Below are 17328 nucleotides of genomic sequence, written 5' to 3' on the forward strand. Positions count from 1 at the left end.
ATTAGTTCCATTTCCCCTCCTTCCTGCCCACAACCCCCTACAACCTGGTTTCCCTTGCCCAGTTCCAAAACCAGCAAGGTACTTAATGTTTATATCTTGGGTTTGGTTAGGTGCTAGGACCTTGGTGCACTGAGGAAGCCTCTCCGTGAGCTCCCAGGTTCTGGCAGCCACAAGAGGGAGCCCCTCCATCAATGTAGCCATCATGTTGGGGTGGCTTCACAGTTCAGGAATTCACCCTCTGAGCAGAGGAGATTCAATAGAGGTATTTCAAATCAGGGTATGCATCAATGGGACTGGTCAGGAGAGAGCATTACCATGGCAGACAAATCAATAACCCAGAGGACAGAGATTTGAACAGGACTGACGGAAGGCAAACCTTTTTGACGCAGTAAGTGATTGGGATCTGAGATACACAGAGGTAAATGATTACAGATTTCCTTTGAAAGAGAAAGGGATAAATACTTCAACAAAAAGTTTACAAAGACTGGGGAGAAGGATGAGAACGGGGACTAACTGAATTGCCCTTTGACGGAGGAATGGGTTTATTTTTCCCTAAACCTTGCCCTCTCCAATCTTTGCGATCCATCACCGCCCTCCCCATTACAAATGATGATTCTGCAGGCGATATCTGAACACCTTGTGACCTGTGCTGTCAGCCCAACCTAACCATTTGGACACTGAGAGGAAATTAGGCCAAGTTCATACATTTCGTTGAACTCATGCTGAACCCATTTGATGGGCCGAATGGCATCTTCCCATCCTGTATGATTTTGTGCTTTGTTTTGAGAGACGGCCTGTGCCTTTAAAACTTTCCAGCCCTTTGCTGGACCTGGGAGCAGGAAGTGCAGCTGATGAGTTCAGGTTCCTGCTTGTGAAGCTGCGCATTGCTTTCTTTAACCTGCCTCACATCTTGGTCTTGAGCACTGGCTTGTTTTTAGTAGTGGGCAAGTTTCCTGTCGTGCTGGGCAGGAGCACACAATGCAGAGGTTAATCCCGGCTATTGAACAGGGTCAGGGAGTGACATAGTAAGCATTTGTGGGCATTGTGATATCCAAACAGAGTTGGTTCTCCAGAGCCAACTTCTAATGGCTATTTACGCATTGTGTACTTTTCAATTTTGAGAGTTAAGAACTTGCATTTACATGGGTGCCTGTTGCAGTCTCAAGACATGCAAAAGTACTTTACAGTCAGCAAAGTACTTTTTCCAAATCTAATTCCGGTATAATGCAGGAAATGATAGTGTCTGTGCACAGCAAAATATAACAAACAGAAATGTGCTAAAATGGTCAGATTTTCAAAGAAAGTGCTGGAAATCTGAAAACTGACAATTCCAGAAGTATTCAGGCGGTGTCAGATTCTGGCTAGCATTCCAGGTAGGCACCAAGGATTGTTGACACCTGGATTATTGTCACCTGAGATCAGAACCTATCTCTCGCTGAATATATACCGATAGTGACATCTCTAGAATGTTCTGTTTCTGCCTTGGGTTCAGTGTGGTTTGAGCTCCCATATATATCCCCATTTTAAATGAATATTGCCTTCTCCAATCTTTGCAATCCATCATACTTGATTACAATTCAGGATACTGATTAAGGATGATCAGCCATGATCATATTCAGTGATGGTGCAGGCTTGAAGGGCAGAATGGCCTACTCCTGCACCTATTGTCTATTGACTTCTCAGGCAGCTACCTGGAGAGTTCAGATGCCACCCTTTGTGCTGTTGATCCCACCTCACCCTATTGGACACAGAGAGGACTTTAGGCCAAGTCTGTGCATTTGTCGAAGCACCCTGAATTGATTTTGTTCCTGTTCTTCACTTGATCCAAATATTCATAGAATGAAACAATTAAAATTCGTGAATGGCTCCCATTGCAGTGATGTAAGGTGGAGCTCCCTATAATAGTTTGGTATGAACGTCAGTGAGGGAGGTGAAAGCAATCTCCCCAGGGGAGCAGGTGAAAAATATGATGGATTATCTGTTCATGAGGGTTTGTTGCATGCCATCTACTTGCTCCATTCCCTATATTGCAATAATGACTACACTTCAAGAAAAAATACCTGGCTGTGAGGCAGGTTATCTGTTGCAGTGCAGAGTGAAAATGCTCCCAAGGTGAATAATTTTTTTTTCTGTTCTTTCTTTCCAGGAAACTATGCCCCAGACATCAATTTTCCCAAGCATGCTTGGCACCAGTTGTAGTGGTCATGTCCAGCCAGATATGGAGGACAAGTGTGTGGATCCGGTGTACCAGGATGGCAGTTTAGTTTCAGGGTCCCTTGAGGTGCTCATTGAGCACTTGGTGCCCACTGTTGACTACTACCCCGATGTGAGTATTCTGCAATACTTCATTCCCTCGCCCCTTAGTCCTTGAGATGCTCTTTCACTTTGACCAAGTGGTTTCCCTCTGTCTGGTAGAAACAGGAATCAGCCATTGAGCCTCTTGAGTCTTTCACTGCCAGACATTGAGATGATGACCTAACCTCATATGTCCTTTTGATGGGTGAAAGGAAGGCAATGGCCTCATGGTATTATTGCCCGTCGTATTAATCCAGAGATTTAGGTAATGTCCTGGAGACCTGGGTTCGAATCTTGCCACAGCAGATGGTAGAATTTGAATTCAACAAGAACCTGGAATTTAGAGTATAATGATGACCATAAATCCATTGCTGATTTTTGGAAAAACCCATCTGATTTATCAATATTCTTTAGAAAATGAAATTGCCATCCTTACCTGGTTTGGCTTACTTGTGACTCCAGACCCCAGTGATGTGGTTGACTTTTAAACTGTCCTCTGGAAAATTAGGGGTGGGCACTAAATGCTGGCCTATCCAGTGATGCCTTCATCCCATGAAAGATTTAAAACAAAAATCAGTGGCTAACAATCCATCAGTTTCAATTCTCAAATAAACAATTGGTTTTATCTTTCATTGTAATTTACAGAAGAGAGTTCTTACAGTGTCTTTTGCACGAATTAAATCCCATTTTCAATCCTAATGGGTCTGGTTCCAATTTTTAGATTCTGCTCCCTCGTCTTAGACTATCCAACCAGTTGAGATGGTTTCACCACATCTACCCTCTTTGCTCCTTTTTAATACCTTGAACACATTGATCAAATCATCCAAAGCTTTCAAAATTCAAGGGACTTCAAGCCTGATTTGCTAATCTGCCTTTGTAACTTAGTTCTTAAAGTGCATGGGTGCAAAGGCACAGGGACTAATAGAGGGAGACTTATTGATTAGGAATTGATCTTTCTGCTGTTTAACCTGTGTTGGGATGGGAAGGAAGAAACTGAGGGCTTTGTTGCTAACTTTGCAGATGACACAAAGAAGGAGAGTTTTTGAGGAAGCAGGAGGCTGCAGAAGGATTTGGACAGGCTTGGAGAGTAGACAAAGAAGTGGCAGATGGAGTGCAATGTGAGAAAGTGTTAGGTTATGCATTTTAGTAGGAAGAGTAGAGGTGTAGACTATTTTCTAAATGGGGAAAGGCTTCAAAAGTCTGAAGTACAAAGGGACTTGGGTGTCCTAGTTCAGGATTCTCAAGATTAACATGCAGGTTCAGTTAGCAGTTGGGAAAGCAAATACAATGTTAACATTCATTTCAAGAGGGCTAGAACGCAAGAACAGAGATGTACTGCTGAAGCTGTATAAGGCTCTGGTCAGAACGCATTTGGAATAGTGTGAGCAACTTTGGGCTTTGTAACTAAGGAAGGATGTGTTGGTATTGGAGGAAGTCCAGAGGAGGTTGACAAGAATGATCCCAGGGATGAAGGGCTTGTCATAAGAGGAGTGGTTGAGGACTCTGAGTCTGTACTTGATAGAGTTTAGAAGGATGAGGGGAACCTCATTGATATTCACAGAATACTGAGAGGCCTGGATAGAGTGGACATGGAGAAGATATTTCCACTAGTAGGAGAGACTAGGATCCTGAGGGCACAGCCTCAGAGTGATGACTCTTTAGAACTGAAATGGGGAGGAATTTCTTCAGCCAGAGAATGGTTAGTCTGTGGAACTCATTGCTGCAGAAGGCTGTGGAGGCCAAATTTTTATGTATATAAGCAAAAGGTGAGTAGGTTCTTGGTTAGTAAGGGAATTAAGAATTATGGTGAGAAGGTGGGACAGAGCTTTTGAGAAACACATCAGCCATTTTCGAATGGTAGAGCAGACTAGATGGACCTTATGGATTACAACTTCCTGTCTTGTAGTTTCAGGCCTCTTTGTTTGTTCTGATGGATCAAACTAACAGTTTCTCTCCCTCCCCCATAGCGGACGTATATCTTCACCTTTCTTCTGAGTTCACGTGTCTTCATCCACCCTCAAGAGCTCCTGGCAAAAGTCGGGCAGATCTGCACAAAGCAGCTGGAGACAGGGACTGAAGCAGACAAGGTACGCAGCGAGATGTGACAGCCATTGGCTTTGTTAATCATGTCTATTGCAGGAGGTGGGAATTCAACCATGACTGCGTGGAAGGTATGCATCCATTTTCTCTTTCAGGGCATCAGGTGGAGTGGAAGGGAAGTGGGCAAAGTTCAGGAGTGTGGGTACTCAGATGCATTTCTGAAAGTAACTGGTGGCCATCCTGAGTTGCAGTGCTCTCAGACATCTCATTTGGAGACTGAATGTTGTAATATCTGCTCAGACATCAGAAAGGCATAATAACTTTAAGACGTGCAGGTACCATAATGACATGTGATGCTCTGGTATAAAACCTTCATTCGTTCAGTCAGCAGTAGGTTGGTCAGATTGCTAGTTGGTCTGTTAGTCAGCTAGTTAACTACGCCCGTAACATAATAGTAATCTAAATAATTTTATAACCAGACTAGATATGGAAGTCGAGGAGAAAGTGAGGACTGCAGATGCTGGAGATCAGAGCTGAAAATGTCTTGCTGGAAAAGCGCAGCAGGTCAGGCAGCATCCAAGGAGCAGGAGAATCGACGTTTCGGGCATGAGCCCTAGGGCTGATTCCTGAAGAAGGGCTCATGCCCGAAACGTCGATTCTTCTGCTCCTTGGATGCTGCCTGACCTGCTGCGCTTTTCCAGTTTGATATGGAAGTCTACTATATTGTTTTAGTTTACATAGTTGTTAATAAACTTCCTGATGTCTGACTCAGCATGAATGAGGCTGTCAGTGGGATATGCTAGCCCATGTAACATACACCATATTGACATTGACACCTGCAGAATTTCAACACTGTCTACATATCTTGTACCTCTCCCAAGTTACCAAGAGACCCCATTGCCTCCCACTCCTCAACTAAGGGCAAATCCTACTTTTCTGCGAACAATGCCTTGAAACACTTGGCCAGGTCCCAGCTGAAGCATTTGTAGGACTGTATGTTTGTTTATTTTCATTTGCTTGAATTCCTATTTCACTTACTGAAGAATTAAACTCCAGCAAATGAAGGGAGAAAGACTCTTAGCAACAGAGCAGTGCCTGCAGCACGTGCTCACTGACAAGGGGGCTGGCTGTGAAAATGTAAAATGTGTTTTTGACACAAATTCAAAATGTATGTGCCTGCAGCCAATCGTGTGAAATCTGGCAGCTCTGACTAACTCGTTTGTTCAACACGAATGGTCTGTGAGACAGAAATGTGATTTTACACAATGTTGCTGCAAAATATGGCAAGATCTGCTGGGTAACAGAAGGGAAGTTTAACAGTTCTCAGCTCAGATCCGTGCCTGCCTGCAGCAAATGGTTATGACTCATCTGTTTTTTTGTCTGCAGTATCTGGGAAGCATATAAAGGAGGAACTTTCATTTTCTGTAGTGTCCTTCACCATCTCAGGACCTTGTAATGTGTTTTGCAGCCAGCATGGATGTTTTTGAAGTGTAGGTGGTGCAGGAAGTGTAGCTGTTAAATGCACATGAAGCAAACTTCTACAAACTGCAACGTAATAATGGCCAGATAATCTGTTTTAGGGATGTTAATAACTCTCCTGCTCTGCTTCAAAGCAACACCATCAAACAGCACCTGAGGGAGGCCCTCAATTTAATGTCCCACCCGAACAATATTTCCTCAGACAGTGCTTATTTCATTAACTCATTCACAGGATGAGGGTATTTGTGGTGAGGCCAGCATTTATTGCCCATCCCTAATTGCCCCAAGGGCAGGTAAGTGTCAACCACATTACTATGGTCTGGAGTCACGTGTAGGCAGAGGTGGGTGCTGCAGATGCTGGACATTAGAGTCAAGGTTGGAGTGGTGCTGGAAAATAAAAGCAGGTCAGGCAGTATCCGAGGAGCAGGAAAATTGACGGTTCTGGTGCTGGTAAAGCACAGCACATTGATGAAGGGCTTTTGCCCGAAACGTCAATTTTTCTCTTGTCGGATGCTGCCTGACCTGCTGTACTTTTCCAGCACCTGGGGCGGCACAGTGGCTCAGTGGTCAGCACTACTGCCTCACAGCTCCAGGGACCCGGGTTTGATTCCCGCCTTAGGCAACTGTCTGTATGGAGTTTGCACATTCTCCCTGTGGGTTCCTCCCACAATCCAAAGATGTGCAGATCAGATGAATTGATCACGCTAAATTGCCCATAGTGTAAGGTGCATTAGTCAGAGGGGTGTGGGTTAGTCTTCGGAGGGTCGGTGTGGACTTGTTGGGCTGAATGGCCTGTTTCCACATTGTAGGGAATCTCTCAATAATCTGGAGTCACATGTAGGCCAGACCAGGTGAAGGTGGCAATTTCCTTCTCTAAAGGACGTGAATGAACCAGATTGTTTTTTTCGGCAATGGGTACGTGGTCATCATTAGACTCTTAATTCCAGATTGTTATTATTTTTAAATTGAATTCAAATTCCATCATCTGCCACAGCGAGATTCGAACCCAGGTCCCTCGAACGTTACTATGTCACCGGATTAACAGTCCAACAATAATATCACTAGGCCATTGCTTCCAGCCACACTGGAGCGTAAGCCAAGACTTTTGTGCTCAAGTCTTTGAACCCATAACCTTTTTGACTTGGAGGCCCAGATGCTACTCCCTGAGCTGTCACTGTTGAAAGCCCCCCTCTCTCTCCACCCCCCTGCATCAATCAGACGTGCTTCTGCATGGAGGCCCATGTTCTAGAAACATCTCTGCTCCCTGGCAGAGGGTGAAGTCAGGTACCGGTACAAATGCAGAGCAAGATTGGTAGTGTCAGCAAAGGGAGATCAGCCATTTCCAGTGAGGATCCTTGGTCAAAGCCACATTCTGGTCAGTGACAAGGTCCATATGAGTGCCTTCTTTTCACAAGTGGTGCCATATGTATTGGGTCCAGCATTTTAAGGGTTTAGTTTCACAATTTCATCATTTTCTTCCTGTCTGTTGACACACAGCTTGGGATTGTAAATAAGATGAGAACTTTCCAAGAGCAGTGTATGCCTGCTCCTGTTCCCCATCTGGCCCTTTCCTATAGGTCATGGGTCAATGCAGTCACTGATGGTCCTTTGTCACGTTTGCTGGAAATTATTTGTCTGCTAGTTTGGCAATGACAACAATCCATCACACTGAAAAAAAAACACAGACGACGACTTGCATTGTGATAGCACCTAGTTAAAAATGTTCCAGGGTACTTCACAAAGATCAGGTAAACTTTGAAATCAAATCATTTAAGGAGCTATTATGATGGATGAGGTAGAGTCTAAAGAGCTTCTTAAAAATGGAGAGGGAGAGAGAGAGGTTTGGGGAGGAAATTTCAGAACTTGGGATCAAGTCCACTGAGGATGTGGCCACTGACATGATACAGAACTAGAGCCACACAGCATAGTGGCAATTCTGAAACAACTCTGTGTGGAATTTGTACATTCTCCTTGTGTCTGTGTGTGTTTCCTCTGGGTGCTCCAGTTTCCTCCCACAGTATAAAGATCTGCAGGTTATGGGGATTAGCCACAGGAAATGCAAGGTTATGGGGATAGGGTAGAAGGGTGGGTCTGGATATTCTTTTGGAGGGTTGGTGTGACTCGATGGGCTGAATGGCCTGCTTCCACACTGCAGGGATTCTGTGATTTATGATTATAAACACAGAGAATGCTGCAGAAACTGGCAGGTCAGGCAGCATCTGTGGAGAGAGAGACAGACTCAAAATGTTAACTCTCTGTTATAAGAAGGATATTATTAAGCTGGAGAGGGTTCAGAAAAGTTTTACCAGGGTGTTGCAGGGAATGGAGAGTTTAAGGTATACAAAATAGCCTGGAAAAGCTGGAACCTTATTGAGATTTATAAAATCATGAGGGGCAAAGATAAGGTGAATGCCAAAGGTCTTTTCCCTGGGGTCAGAGAGTTCAAAACTAGGAGCATATTTTTAAGATGAGAGGAGAAAGATTGAAAAAGGACATGAGGGGCAACATTTTTACCCAGAGTGGTTTGTGCATGGAGAGGAACTGTCAGAGAAAGTGCTGGATGCGGGTACAGTTACAACAGTTTAAAAGACATTTTGGATAAGGTCATCGACAGATATGGATTCTGGATTAGTGGTGCTGGAGGAGCACAGTAGTTCAGGCAGCATCCGAGGAGCAGTAAAATCGACGTTTCGGGCAAAAGCCCTTAATCAGGAATACCATATGGGCCAAGCACAGGCAGGTGGGACCAGTTTAGTTTGGGAACATGGTCGGTGTTGACTGGTTGGACTGAAGGGTCTGTTTTTGTGCTGTATGACTCAGTGACTCCAGCATTCTCTGTTTGTTTCAGATTTCCCACAGTATTTTGCCTTGTGTTCAACAGTGGCTCTGATTTGCCTCTGCTTTCAGCACTTACATCTTTATCTTCACTCTTAGTCAAATTGCCCACCTTTCTTTCTGCTCTTGCCTTCAATCTGTCTGTCACGCAGAGTTTCCCTTGCCCTGGACTTCCCCCTTTCACCTGGTGGCTTTAGCTTCACTTGCTCACACCCGGTGGCTGGTGTGCAATTTCAAATTAAAGCATTGTTTTGGAAACATGGATAGGTAGGTACACGTTAGACAGAATGACAAGGCTGACTGTCCATGAGCACAGGTTACCACTCTTGTCTCTAGATCCCCTGTACCTGAAGCCCTTTGATTTCAAAATGAAATTGTGACTTGCTTCTGATGTCTGAATGACTTTCTTGTACCAGCCAACCAACCAATGAGCTGAGCAGCCAGATTAAATATTTATCCTGTATCCTGACCCTCTCGTACTAACAGAAATCAAATTTTGTTTTGTTTTATTAACTATTGCTGATTTTTGTTTTCCCAGTGAAGAGTTTTTTGCGATCGTTGCTAAACATTCCAGGAGTTAAAAGTTTTCTTGCGTGTTTCCACTTCACCCGCAGCCCCACCTGATGCCCTCGTGCTCTCTCACTCACCAGATGCCCAGTGTTTTCCTATCCATCCCTTTAGTACAAGGTCTAGACAGAGGTTGTGGGTGAACATCTGACAGCATTCCTCATCTTGGCCAGATTCCACAGTTGTCTCCAGTGACGTCAAACAGTTGAGAACAGGCAGTGCTCCGTCGCATGTTGCTTGTGGCTATGTTCCAAACATAGTTTCACATGCAACGCCCGCTCCTTCTAATCTTTGCCGTGAGAACACTGTTTTAAACAGCAGGCGATAGCACCTGTGGCTGCATGTATCTTTGTCACTGATACCATTGCCCCGTGTCCCTGTTGGTGGTGCGGGGCTGAGGGAGCACTCCGTGGCTCATTTACCAAGCGAGGTGCTGAGTTGCTGCAATGCTTTTAATCTGATTTGGTTTAAACATGCACTCACAAAAGATGTGTATATGTCAATCTTTCCCACAAGGTGTGTAAGCAGAGAGAAACTCTCAACCTCAGGAAATCCAGCGAAATTTTCAGATTTGGGTTTGCTCTAGGAATTATTTTCGGGCTTGGATGTCTAGCACTCGCTGCAAATCTTCCTCGGACTTGTACTTGGGAAGGGCTCTGTCATTAAAAGTCTCACTTTTAGATGCTTCACCAGATTTTCATAATCTCCACAGGCCCAACCTTGAACAGGTCTGTCAGCCACTGATGACATGATTCGGCTAGTTAGATCTTTTCAAATAATTAAAATCAAACATTATGTTCAAATACACCTTTCAAATGTCTTCAGATCTGCACAGTCTCATTGCTTGTCAATACTCCATGGCATTCCTTCATCTCTGTGATCTCTTCCAACTCTATAATACCTAACCCCAAACTCTCGATCTTACTGACTCTGAACTACTGTGCAGTCCATTGTTCCTTGTATTCCATGCTTTGCATACTTGTCTTCAGTCTCCTTGACCTGACATTCTCCAGAGTTCCCTTCCTATATCTCCTGTCTCTGTCTTGCTCCCTCCTCCTTTAAGACCCATCTCTTTGGCATGGTTATTTCCCTGAATCTCCTATGGCTCAGCATTCATTACAATGAAGCGTTTCAGGGTGGCACAGTGGTTAGCACTGCTGCCTTACAGTACCAGAGACCCGGGTTCAATTCCTGCCTCAGGCAACTGTCAGTGTGGAGTTTGCACATTCCCCCTGTGTCTGCGTGGGTTTCCTCTGGGTGCTCCGGTTTCCTCCCACAGTCCAAAAATGTGCAGGTTAGGTGAATTGGCCAAGCTAAATTGCCCGTAGTGTTAGGTGAAGGGGTAAATGTAGGGGAATTGGTCTGGGTGGGATGCTCTTTGGAGGGTCGGTGTGGATTTGTTGGGCCGAAGGGCCTGTTTCACACTGTGAGTAATCTAATTCATTTTATTAAGTCAAGAGCACTATGTAATTGCAAATTGTTGTTGCCACTTCACTAACCTCTTGGCTCATTTTCCCATAGGCTAAAGTGAAGGAATTTGTCCCAAAAATCATCCAGCTGTTGACTGAGTGGACAGAAACATTTCCACATGATTTTCAGGATGAGAAATCTATGAAGGAACTCAAGGACATTACTCATCAGATAGCACAGTGCGATGAGGTGAGGGGGTCAGTGGGGGATGGGAAGAATTTTTTTAAAAACTGATTTTTTTTTCCCCTTGTGCGCACATTGTTTAATCTGAATGTCCAAAGAATTGAATGTTTTCCTATCGCAGGACGTTTTGCAATATTTAGATAAAGAGAAACTGTTTCCATTGACGTTTTCACGTCAACATGTTGAGAGTCAGTCCCTTTCCCTCCCAGTGTAATTTCAAATTTACTGTTCTGTGGAGATTCTGAGAAGCTGGGGTACGGTCTCCTCAGAGTAAAGAAATTAAGGGGGTTTTATTATTCAAAAAGGTGGAGCCTTGATAGCAAGTTTTAAAACTGTTTGCATTGGAAGAAAAACGATTACACAGTGGAGACAGATTTTTAACAATTGGGCAAAAGAACTGGAATGGGATGATGAGGCATATTTATTTTAATCAGTGAGTTCTTATGATCTGGAATACATTTCCTTAAAGTACAGATTAAGTCCTAACTTTCTAAAAGTATAAATTTCTCAGACACTCTTACCCCCTTTAAGAAGCTGCTTAAAACATATCATTTAGCCAAACTTTATCATCTGTCCTAATGTAGCAATTACACACTTAATGTTCTGGTTATGTTTCTGAATGGAACAATGTTAAGTGAATTCTTTTTCTTATTAAAAGTAACGTAAAAGCTAAGTTTTGTAGGATCCTCCCCATTTTAAAGAAAAGATTATAAACTGAAAGTTTAAGAACTGTACCCTGCTAAAGTACAGTAAAAGTAAACAAAATAGCTTTTTGCTGCCTCTGTCCCTGCTAGCCAGTCCTTCTGGTTGCTGCTTTCCTCTTCCCAAAACCTTGCTGTGAACACACAAGGCAGGAAACATTTGTGGAGTGAGAGCAGTTTTGAGTGGCAGGGTTTCAGAGGTTTCGGGGAAGTGGGGGGGGGGTCTCAGGATTGGTGAGCAGGAGGGTGAGGCACACAGCCAGAAAGCCCATTACAGGTTGGTGCTGCTCAGGTCACATGACCCTTCCTCACAAAACCTCCAACATTAAACAGGAAAACCTGCTGCTTTAACTGACCCACCTTAAACTGAGACAACCTAAAGTAGACTTGTTCGACCACCTCATGAGGAAAGATGTTATGTGATAATACCTCAGTGAAGTGCCTTAGGAAGGTTAAAGGTGCTATATAAATTTAAGATGTTGAAACCAGACAGAACATTTGCAAGGGAGTTCAATATGCACATTTAAAAGACAATATTAAGGGATAGTGTCGTGATTGGAATGAGGTGGATCTTATTGAATACATGACCCTTGATTGGGGTTGTGAACCTGGGTCAATCAGGGAGCCCTGGCTGACTGATATAAACAGGGGATTCAGAGTCTCCACATTTCGCAGACTGACTCCAGTGTACTGGGCACATATAAATAAAGGGTAACTTGATCATGGGACACCAGCCTCCATGTAGTTATAGGCAGGAATAGAGCCAACAGTTTGGATGTGGCGTTACTCTCTGTGCAATCACCCTGCGCTGAAATTTCCGTGACTCTTATCGATTGAGAAACAGGATGACGGACCTTCCCAGGGGTCACTGAGTACCTTTGTAATATTTTGAGGATAATAGAGTGTTTAGGGCCTCTCTTAGTGAAAATCAAACCGCTGAGATCAGAACATGCCCAGAGGACCCTCTCATGCAGAGCTAATGGAGTCTGTTCGCAGTGCAAAAAGAGAGACCCTACACCCACAAATTCTCATGGCTCTCTGATGCTGGGAGTATTGAAGCTATAGTCCGGCACGAAGGGTAGAGTTGGAGATAGCAAGGACTGCAGATGCTGCAAGTCAGAGGGGCTGGAAAGGCACAGCAGATCAGGAGCATCGGAGGAGCAAGAAAGTTGATGTTTCGAGTAGGGACCTTTCATCACGCCCTGACCTGCTGTGCCTTCCCACATTTAATCAACAAAGGATGGGGTGTTCAGCCTTTCTGGGGAGGGGGGGTTATGGAGGAACTGAGCCTTCCATCTCTTCCTCATCTCCACACAACATCTCTCATCATCCCACCCACCACCTCCTCCTCCTCCTCCACCCTGTACGGATCAGAATGTAACTGGTGGCGAAGGAAGAGGCGCAGATCTCCATGGTAACAGGATGAAAGAGATTCCTCAGAGCATGTCACCAAAACCCCGAGAGTGTGACTGTGTTTGGGTTGAATCCAGTGAGGAGTTAATTCTCTGTCGACTGTTCAAAGTTGTTTGGGAAATATTCATCCCAGTTTAGGCAAAGAGAAACAGAGGACCGACAGCTATGAATGGAATGTTGAGGAAAGTGAGGCCAAGACATTCTATATTCTTGTATTGAGAGCTGCCCCTCCCCGCCAATTCTTCACAAATAATCCTTCTCTTTCAATCCCACAATAGCCAAGGCGCAATCAAAGGAATTGCGTGTGGCTCAACCTGTCAAGAAAAGTGCTGCTTGAAAGGAGGTCCCAAAGGCTGCGGTGAAGTAAATCGGACCCACCACATGTTGTAATTTCAAGGCCACAGTATTTCCTCAGAAGTCAGGCCCTCCAATCAGTCCCTCATTCAAAGAAGCTTTCTTTCAGAATGTAGAGATTGACAGCTCACAAGGTGCTATCGCCTGTGCTGGCTGTTGGGAAGAGCTCTCCAATCAGTCCCCTTCTCTAATCCATGGTCCTGCATTGCCTAAGATACTCTCTATCAAAAAATACCACTGAATCTGTTTACGCCACCACCTTCAGGCCAAATGTTGCTAATCACAACTGCTTTGCCTGAAAGCTGCATGGAGTTTTCTCCAGGTAGGGGTCAGTGAATGTCCTGAAGAAATGGCCTTCAACACATTTTCTGCAGAGCTTCGGGTTAAATTCTTGTAGACGATTGGGAGAAACTCCATGCAACTTTCCTCACATTGTCACTGATTAGCGAGCTGGCCTTTCACAACCTCAAACCACCTTTAGTTCAGGGGGTGTTCATTTCAAATGCAGAAGCCTGAATAAATCTTTGGTGCTTTCTTGTTTCTATGAGTATGTCAGCCTTATTGGAACTGCAGCACCAAATATATAAATTAGGAACAAACGTAGTTCGTTCGGCCCCTTAAGCCTTTTGATAGCATCAAAGCTAATTTGATTTTGTGGCTTCTACTTTCCTGTTTTATTTTCAAAATCTTTCACTCTCGCTGCCATAAGATAGTCAATGATTCTGCCTCCACTCTTTCTGTTCCACAGACTAATAATCCTTTAGTATAGGGGGAAAGAAAATCTCCTCCTCTCCATCTTAATAGCAGACCAGTTATTTTTAAAGAGTGTCCCCCAATTTTAGTTTGTCCCATGGGGAGTGCAGCAGGAACTCAGAATGGCTTCTAACCAAGACCAATGCTGGCATAGCCCATTTTCAGAATATCTTTGCCATTATACACTATCTCAAGGTTAACAGCTACTCTGCTCACTAGGTAGCCGAATGAGAAAGATGTTCATATGGTTTTCAGTTGTAATCTGGAGCAGGACTCCTTTATAAAATGATAGAATGGGACTTCAGCAAGACTGAAATTCTGGAACAGTCAGAAGTTCCAAATCTCATACAACCTTGCTAATCTTGATTGGGCCTTTATTATGCTTGAAGCAAACTTAATTTGGGATATATAACTGAATATTTTTTAATTTATTTATTGGGCATTACTGGCTAGGCTGGCATTTATTGCCCATTCCTAATTGCCCAGAGTTCACAGCTGTCAACCAAATTGCTGTGGGTCTGGAGGCACATGTAGGCCAGACCATGTATGGATGGTACATTTCCTTCCCTAAAGAGCATGAGTGAACCAGATGGGTGTTACAACCATCGACAGCAGTTATGTGTTCGCTGTTTAGCCAGCTTTTTCTTTATTTCAGATTTTTATCGTATTTAAATTTCACCATCTGCTGTGTCCATAGAGCATTAATGTGGAGTTCTTGATTACTAGTCTAGTGACATTACCATATACCAACACCTTCCCTTGTTTCACTGTTATACCAAAAACTGTACATTTTGTTAAAGACCTTTGTTTTTGTTACACACCAGTGCAAACTTTCTCATTTATCCCATGTATCCCATGGTTTGGAGACATAAAGCTAGCTTGTATTGTGTATCCACCTCAACCATGATAGTTACAACTGATTTGGGTTTTATATTTGAATATCCAGGAATGCTTATTGATGCGTCATGGCTCCCCAGTGTAAATCACATGCCTGCCTTCTATCCTGCTGTCTCCACCTGTTCTCCGTATGACAGTGTTTCCTCTCTGCTCATTTCCCTTAGGAAAACTCCAGTGTGAAGAAAAGCATTAGTCAGATGACCCAGAGTCTGATCCGCAACCTCTCGAGCCACAGCCAGTACCAGGAGGCACGGGAGATCATCAAACCATCGGTCACAGACAAGCAAACTATCCTTAAACCCAAGACTCAGTCCAGTCAGAAGGATATACTGAGCGTCTGCAATGACCCCTGTGTCTTGGCCCAGCAGCTCACCCATATCGAGATGGTAGGTGAATGCTTTCGGGACTGAATAAAGCTCCAAGATATGAAATGGTGTGGACTCAGGAAAAGAAATATTTATAAAGAGTTCTTGAGTTACCTGTGATGCATTGACATGTACAGATAGCTTGTTTGTCATAACACTGCCCTTTCACATGCAATCCTGGGACCAGTCCATTATTACTGCCACTACAGTTAAGAGGGCTGATTTTTCAGAGAGTGCTGTAACTGGCACACAGTCTGTCTTGAGGAACTAGCAAATAGGGAGCTTCATGGCAAGGTAAGCTATAGGTCAGGGGGCTCATTAAAAATACAGAAGCAGATTGTTCAACCTATAGAGACTGTGCTGGCCTTTTTTTTTTGAGACCTCATAGAAAGCCGCCCTTCCTAATGCACCCCACACCTTGTATTACCTTTTTTTTTAACAAAACTGTATGTCTTCATCCTCTTTTCGAATGAATTTTATGGATCCTTTCAGCAAACCAGTCTGCAGCAGAGGGTCCCACGTGATAACACAGCCGCTGTGTGTAATGAGATTTTTTTTCTAATCTCTTTAATTCCTTTTGAAATCGGTGCCCTCCCATTACCATCTCAATGAGCAGTGACGGCAACCTTTCATTATTTACCGTCATGATCTAGAAGGTGCAGGGGTGACTGAATGACCTTTTATCTGTATTCAAATGTCTTTACATCACTAACTTTTACCGCAACATATCGGAGGGTGGGAATACTCTTATTCTTAATTCCGTCTGTGATTTGTACCCCAAATTTCAATATGACCACTTCATTTCTAAATGCTGATTGGTTGGGTGTCATTTATGTGACTGTGTCTACATTGATGTCTCGTCATTTCCTGCAGGAAAGGTTAACGCACATCACTCCAGAGGAGCTGGTGCATATATTTAACCACATGGATTCAATGGACAATCACAAGGTAAGGATGTGACGTTGCACAATGATCTGCCTTCAGGACTTCTCCAGACAGCCTCGCTTATCCAGAGTTTAGCCTTTGCACCTCAATGATTTTCTGTCACGAGTAAATCATAGTAGGCTGCTTGTTCCACAAAGAGTGGCTGTTTGTGTTTGTACAGTTATTGTATAACATCGCTGCATGTTTCAAACTCAGTTAGTTGTAATGTTGGGAAGACAGAATGTACTATGAGGAGCAGAGATATGACCATTCAGTCCCTCCTACACTGCTGTCTGCCATCCAGTGAAATCAAGGCTCACCTGTTTGTGTTTTGAATTCCACATTCACATGTCCCCTTTCATTCCTCTGCCTAACAAGAATTCATCCCCCTCTGTCTTAAAATATACTCTCTGGTCCCTACTTCATTGCCATCTGAGGCAGAGTGTTTCAATCCTCTGAGAGAAAAGCACATCTCCTCATCCCTGTCCTGAAAGGGCTACCCAGACTTTTAAAATAATAGCCCCAAATGTCCAAAAGCGTGCTGGTTAGGTGGATTGGTCATGTTAAATTGCCTTATGGTGTCCAGGGGATGTGCAGGTTAGTTGGAAATATAGGGTTATGGGGAGTGGATCTGGGTGGGATGCTTTTCAGAGGGTCAGTGCAGACTCAATGGGCTGAATGACCTCCTTCCACATGGTGGGGTTCTATAATTCTATAGTTTCTGAACTCACCCATATGAGGAGGTGTCCTTTCAATAAGACCCGGTCAGGATCTTATACAGAATCGAGTTACGCCTTGCTCTTCAAACTGAAGACCATAACAAACAGGATTAGGCCATTCAGCCCCTCAAGCCTGCCGTGCCATTTATTCGGATCATGGCTGATCTAACGTTTCTCACATCCCCTTTCCTACCCTTTTCCCCATTACCCTCGATTTCCCGACTGACCTATCCAGTGGGAACAAACCCTGCCTGTCCTACCTTTCCTCCTAAGCCAACCCATTCATTCCAGGTCCCAGCCTGTTAAATGAGTTAATGCTCTTCTAGCTGTAGA

The 17328-nt window shown here is 44.0% G+C and overlaps 1 protein-coding gene across 9 annotated transcripts in view; it reads left to right on the forward strand.

Moving 5' to 3' along the window:
* LOC140484721 (ras-GEF domain-containing family member 1A-like) overlaps positions 1-17328 on the forward strand; it is a 224620-nt gene that overhangs the window by 193144 nt on the left and 14148 nt on the right. For all 9 annotated transcript variants that reach the window (XM_072583480.1, XM_072583482.1, XM_072583488.1 and 6 more), the window contains 5 exons: positions 2147-2326; positions 4263-4382; positions 10738-10875; positions 15152-15373; positions 16226-16300. In XM_072583480.1, coding sequence (XP_072439581.1) covers positions 2147-2326; positions 4263-4382; positions 10738-10875; positions 15152-15373; positions 16226-16300 — 735 coding nt within the window. The remainder of the gene's footprint in view (positions 1-2146; positions 2327-4262; positions 4383-10737; positions 10876-15151; positions 15374-16225; positions 16301-17328) is intronic.

This window comes from Chiloscyllium punctatum, chromosome 13 (genome assembly GCF_047496795.1).
Source record: "Chiloscyllium punctatum isolate Juve2018m chromosome 13, sChiPun1.3, whole genome shotgun sequence".
Classification (NCBI taxonomy): domain Eukaryota; kingdom Metazoa; phylum Chordata; class Chondrichthyes; order Orectolobiformes; family Hemiscylliidae; genus Chiloscyllium; species Chiloscyllium punctatum.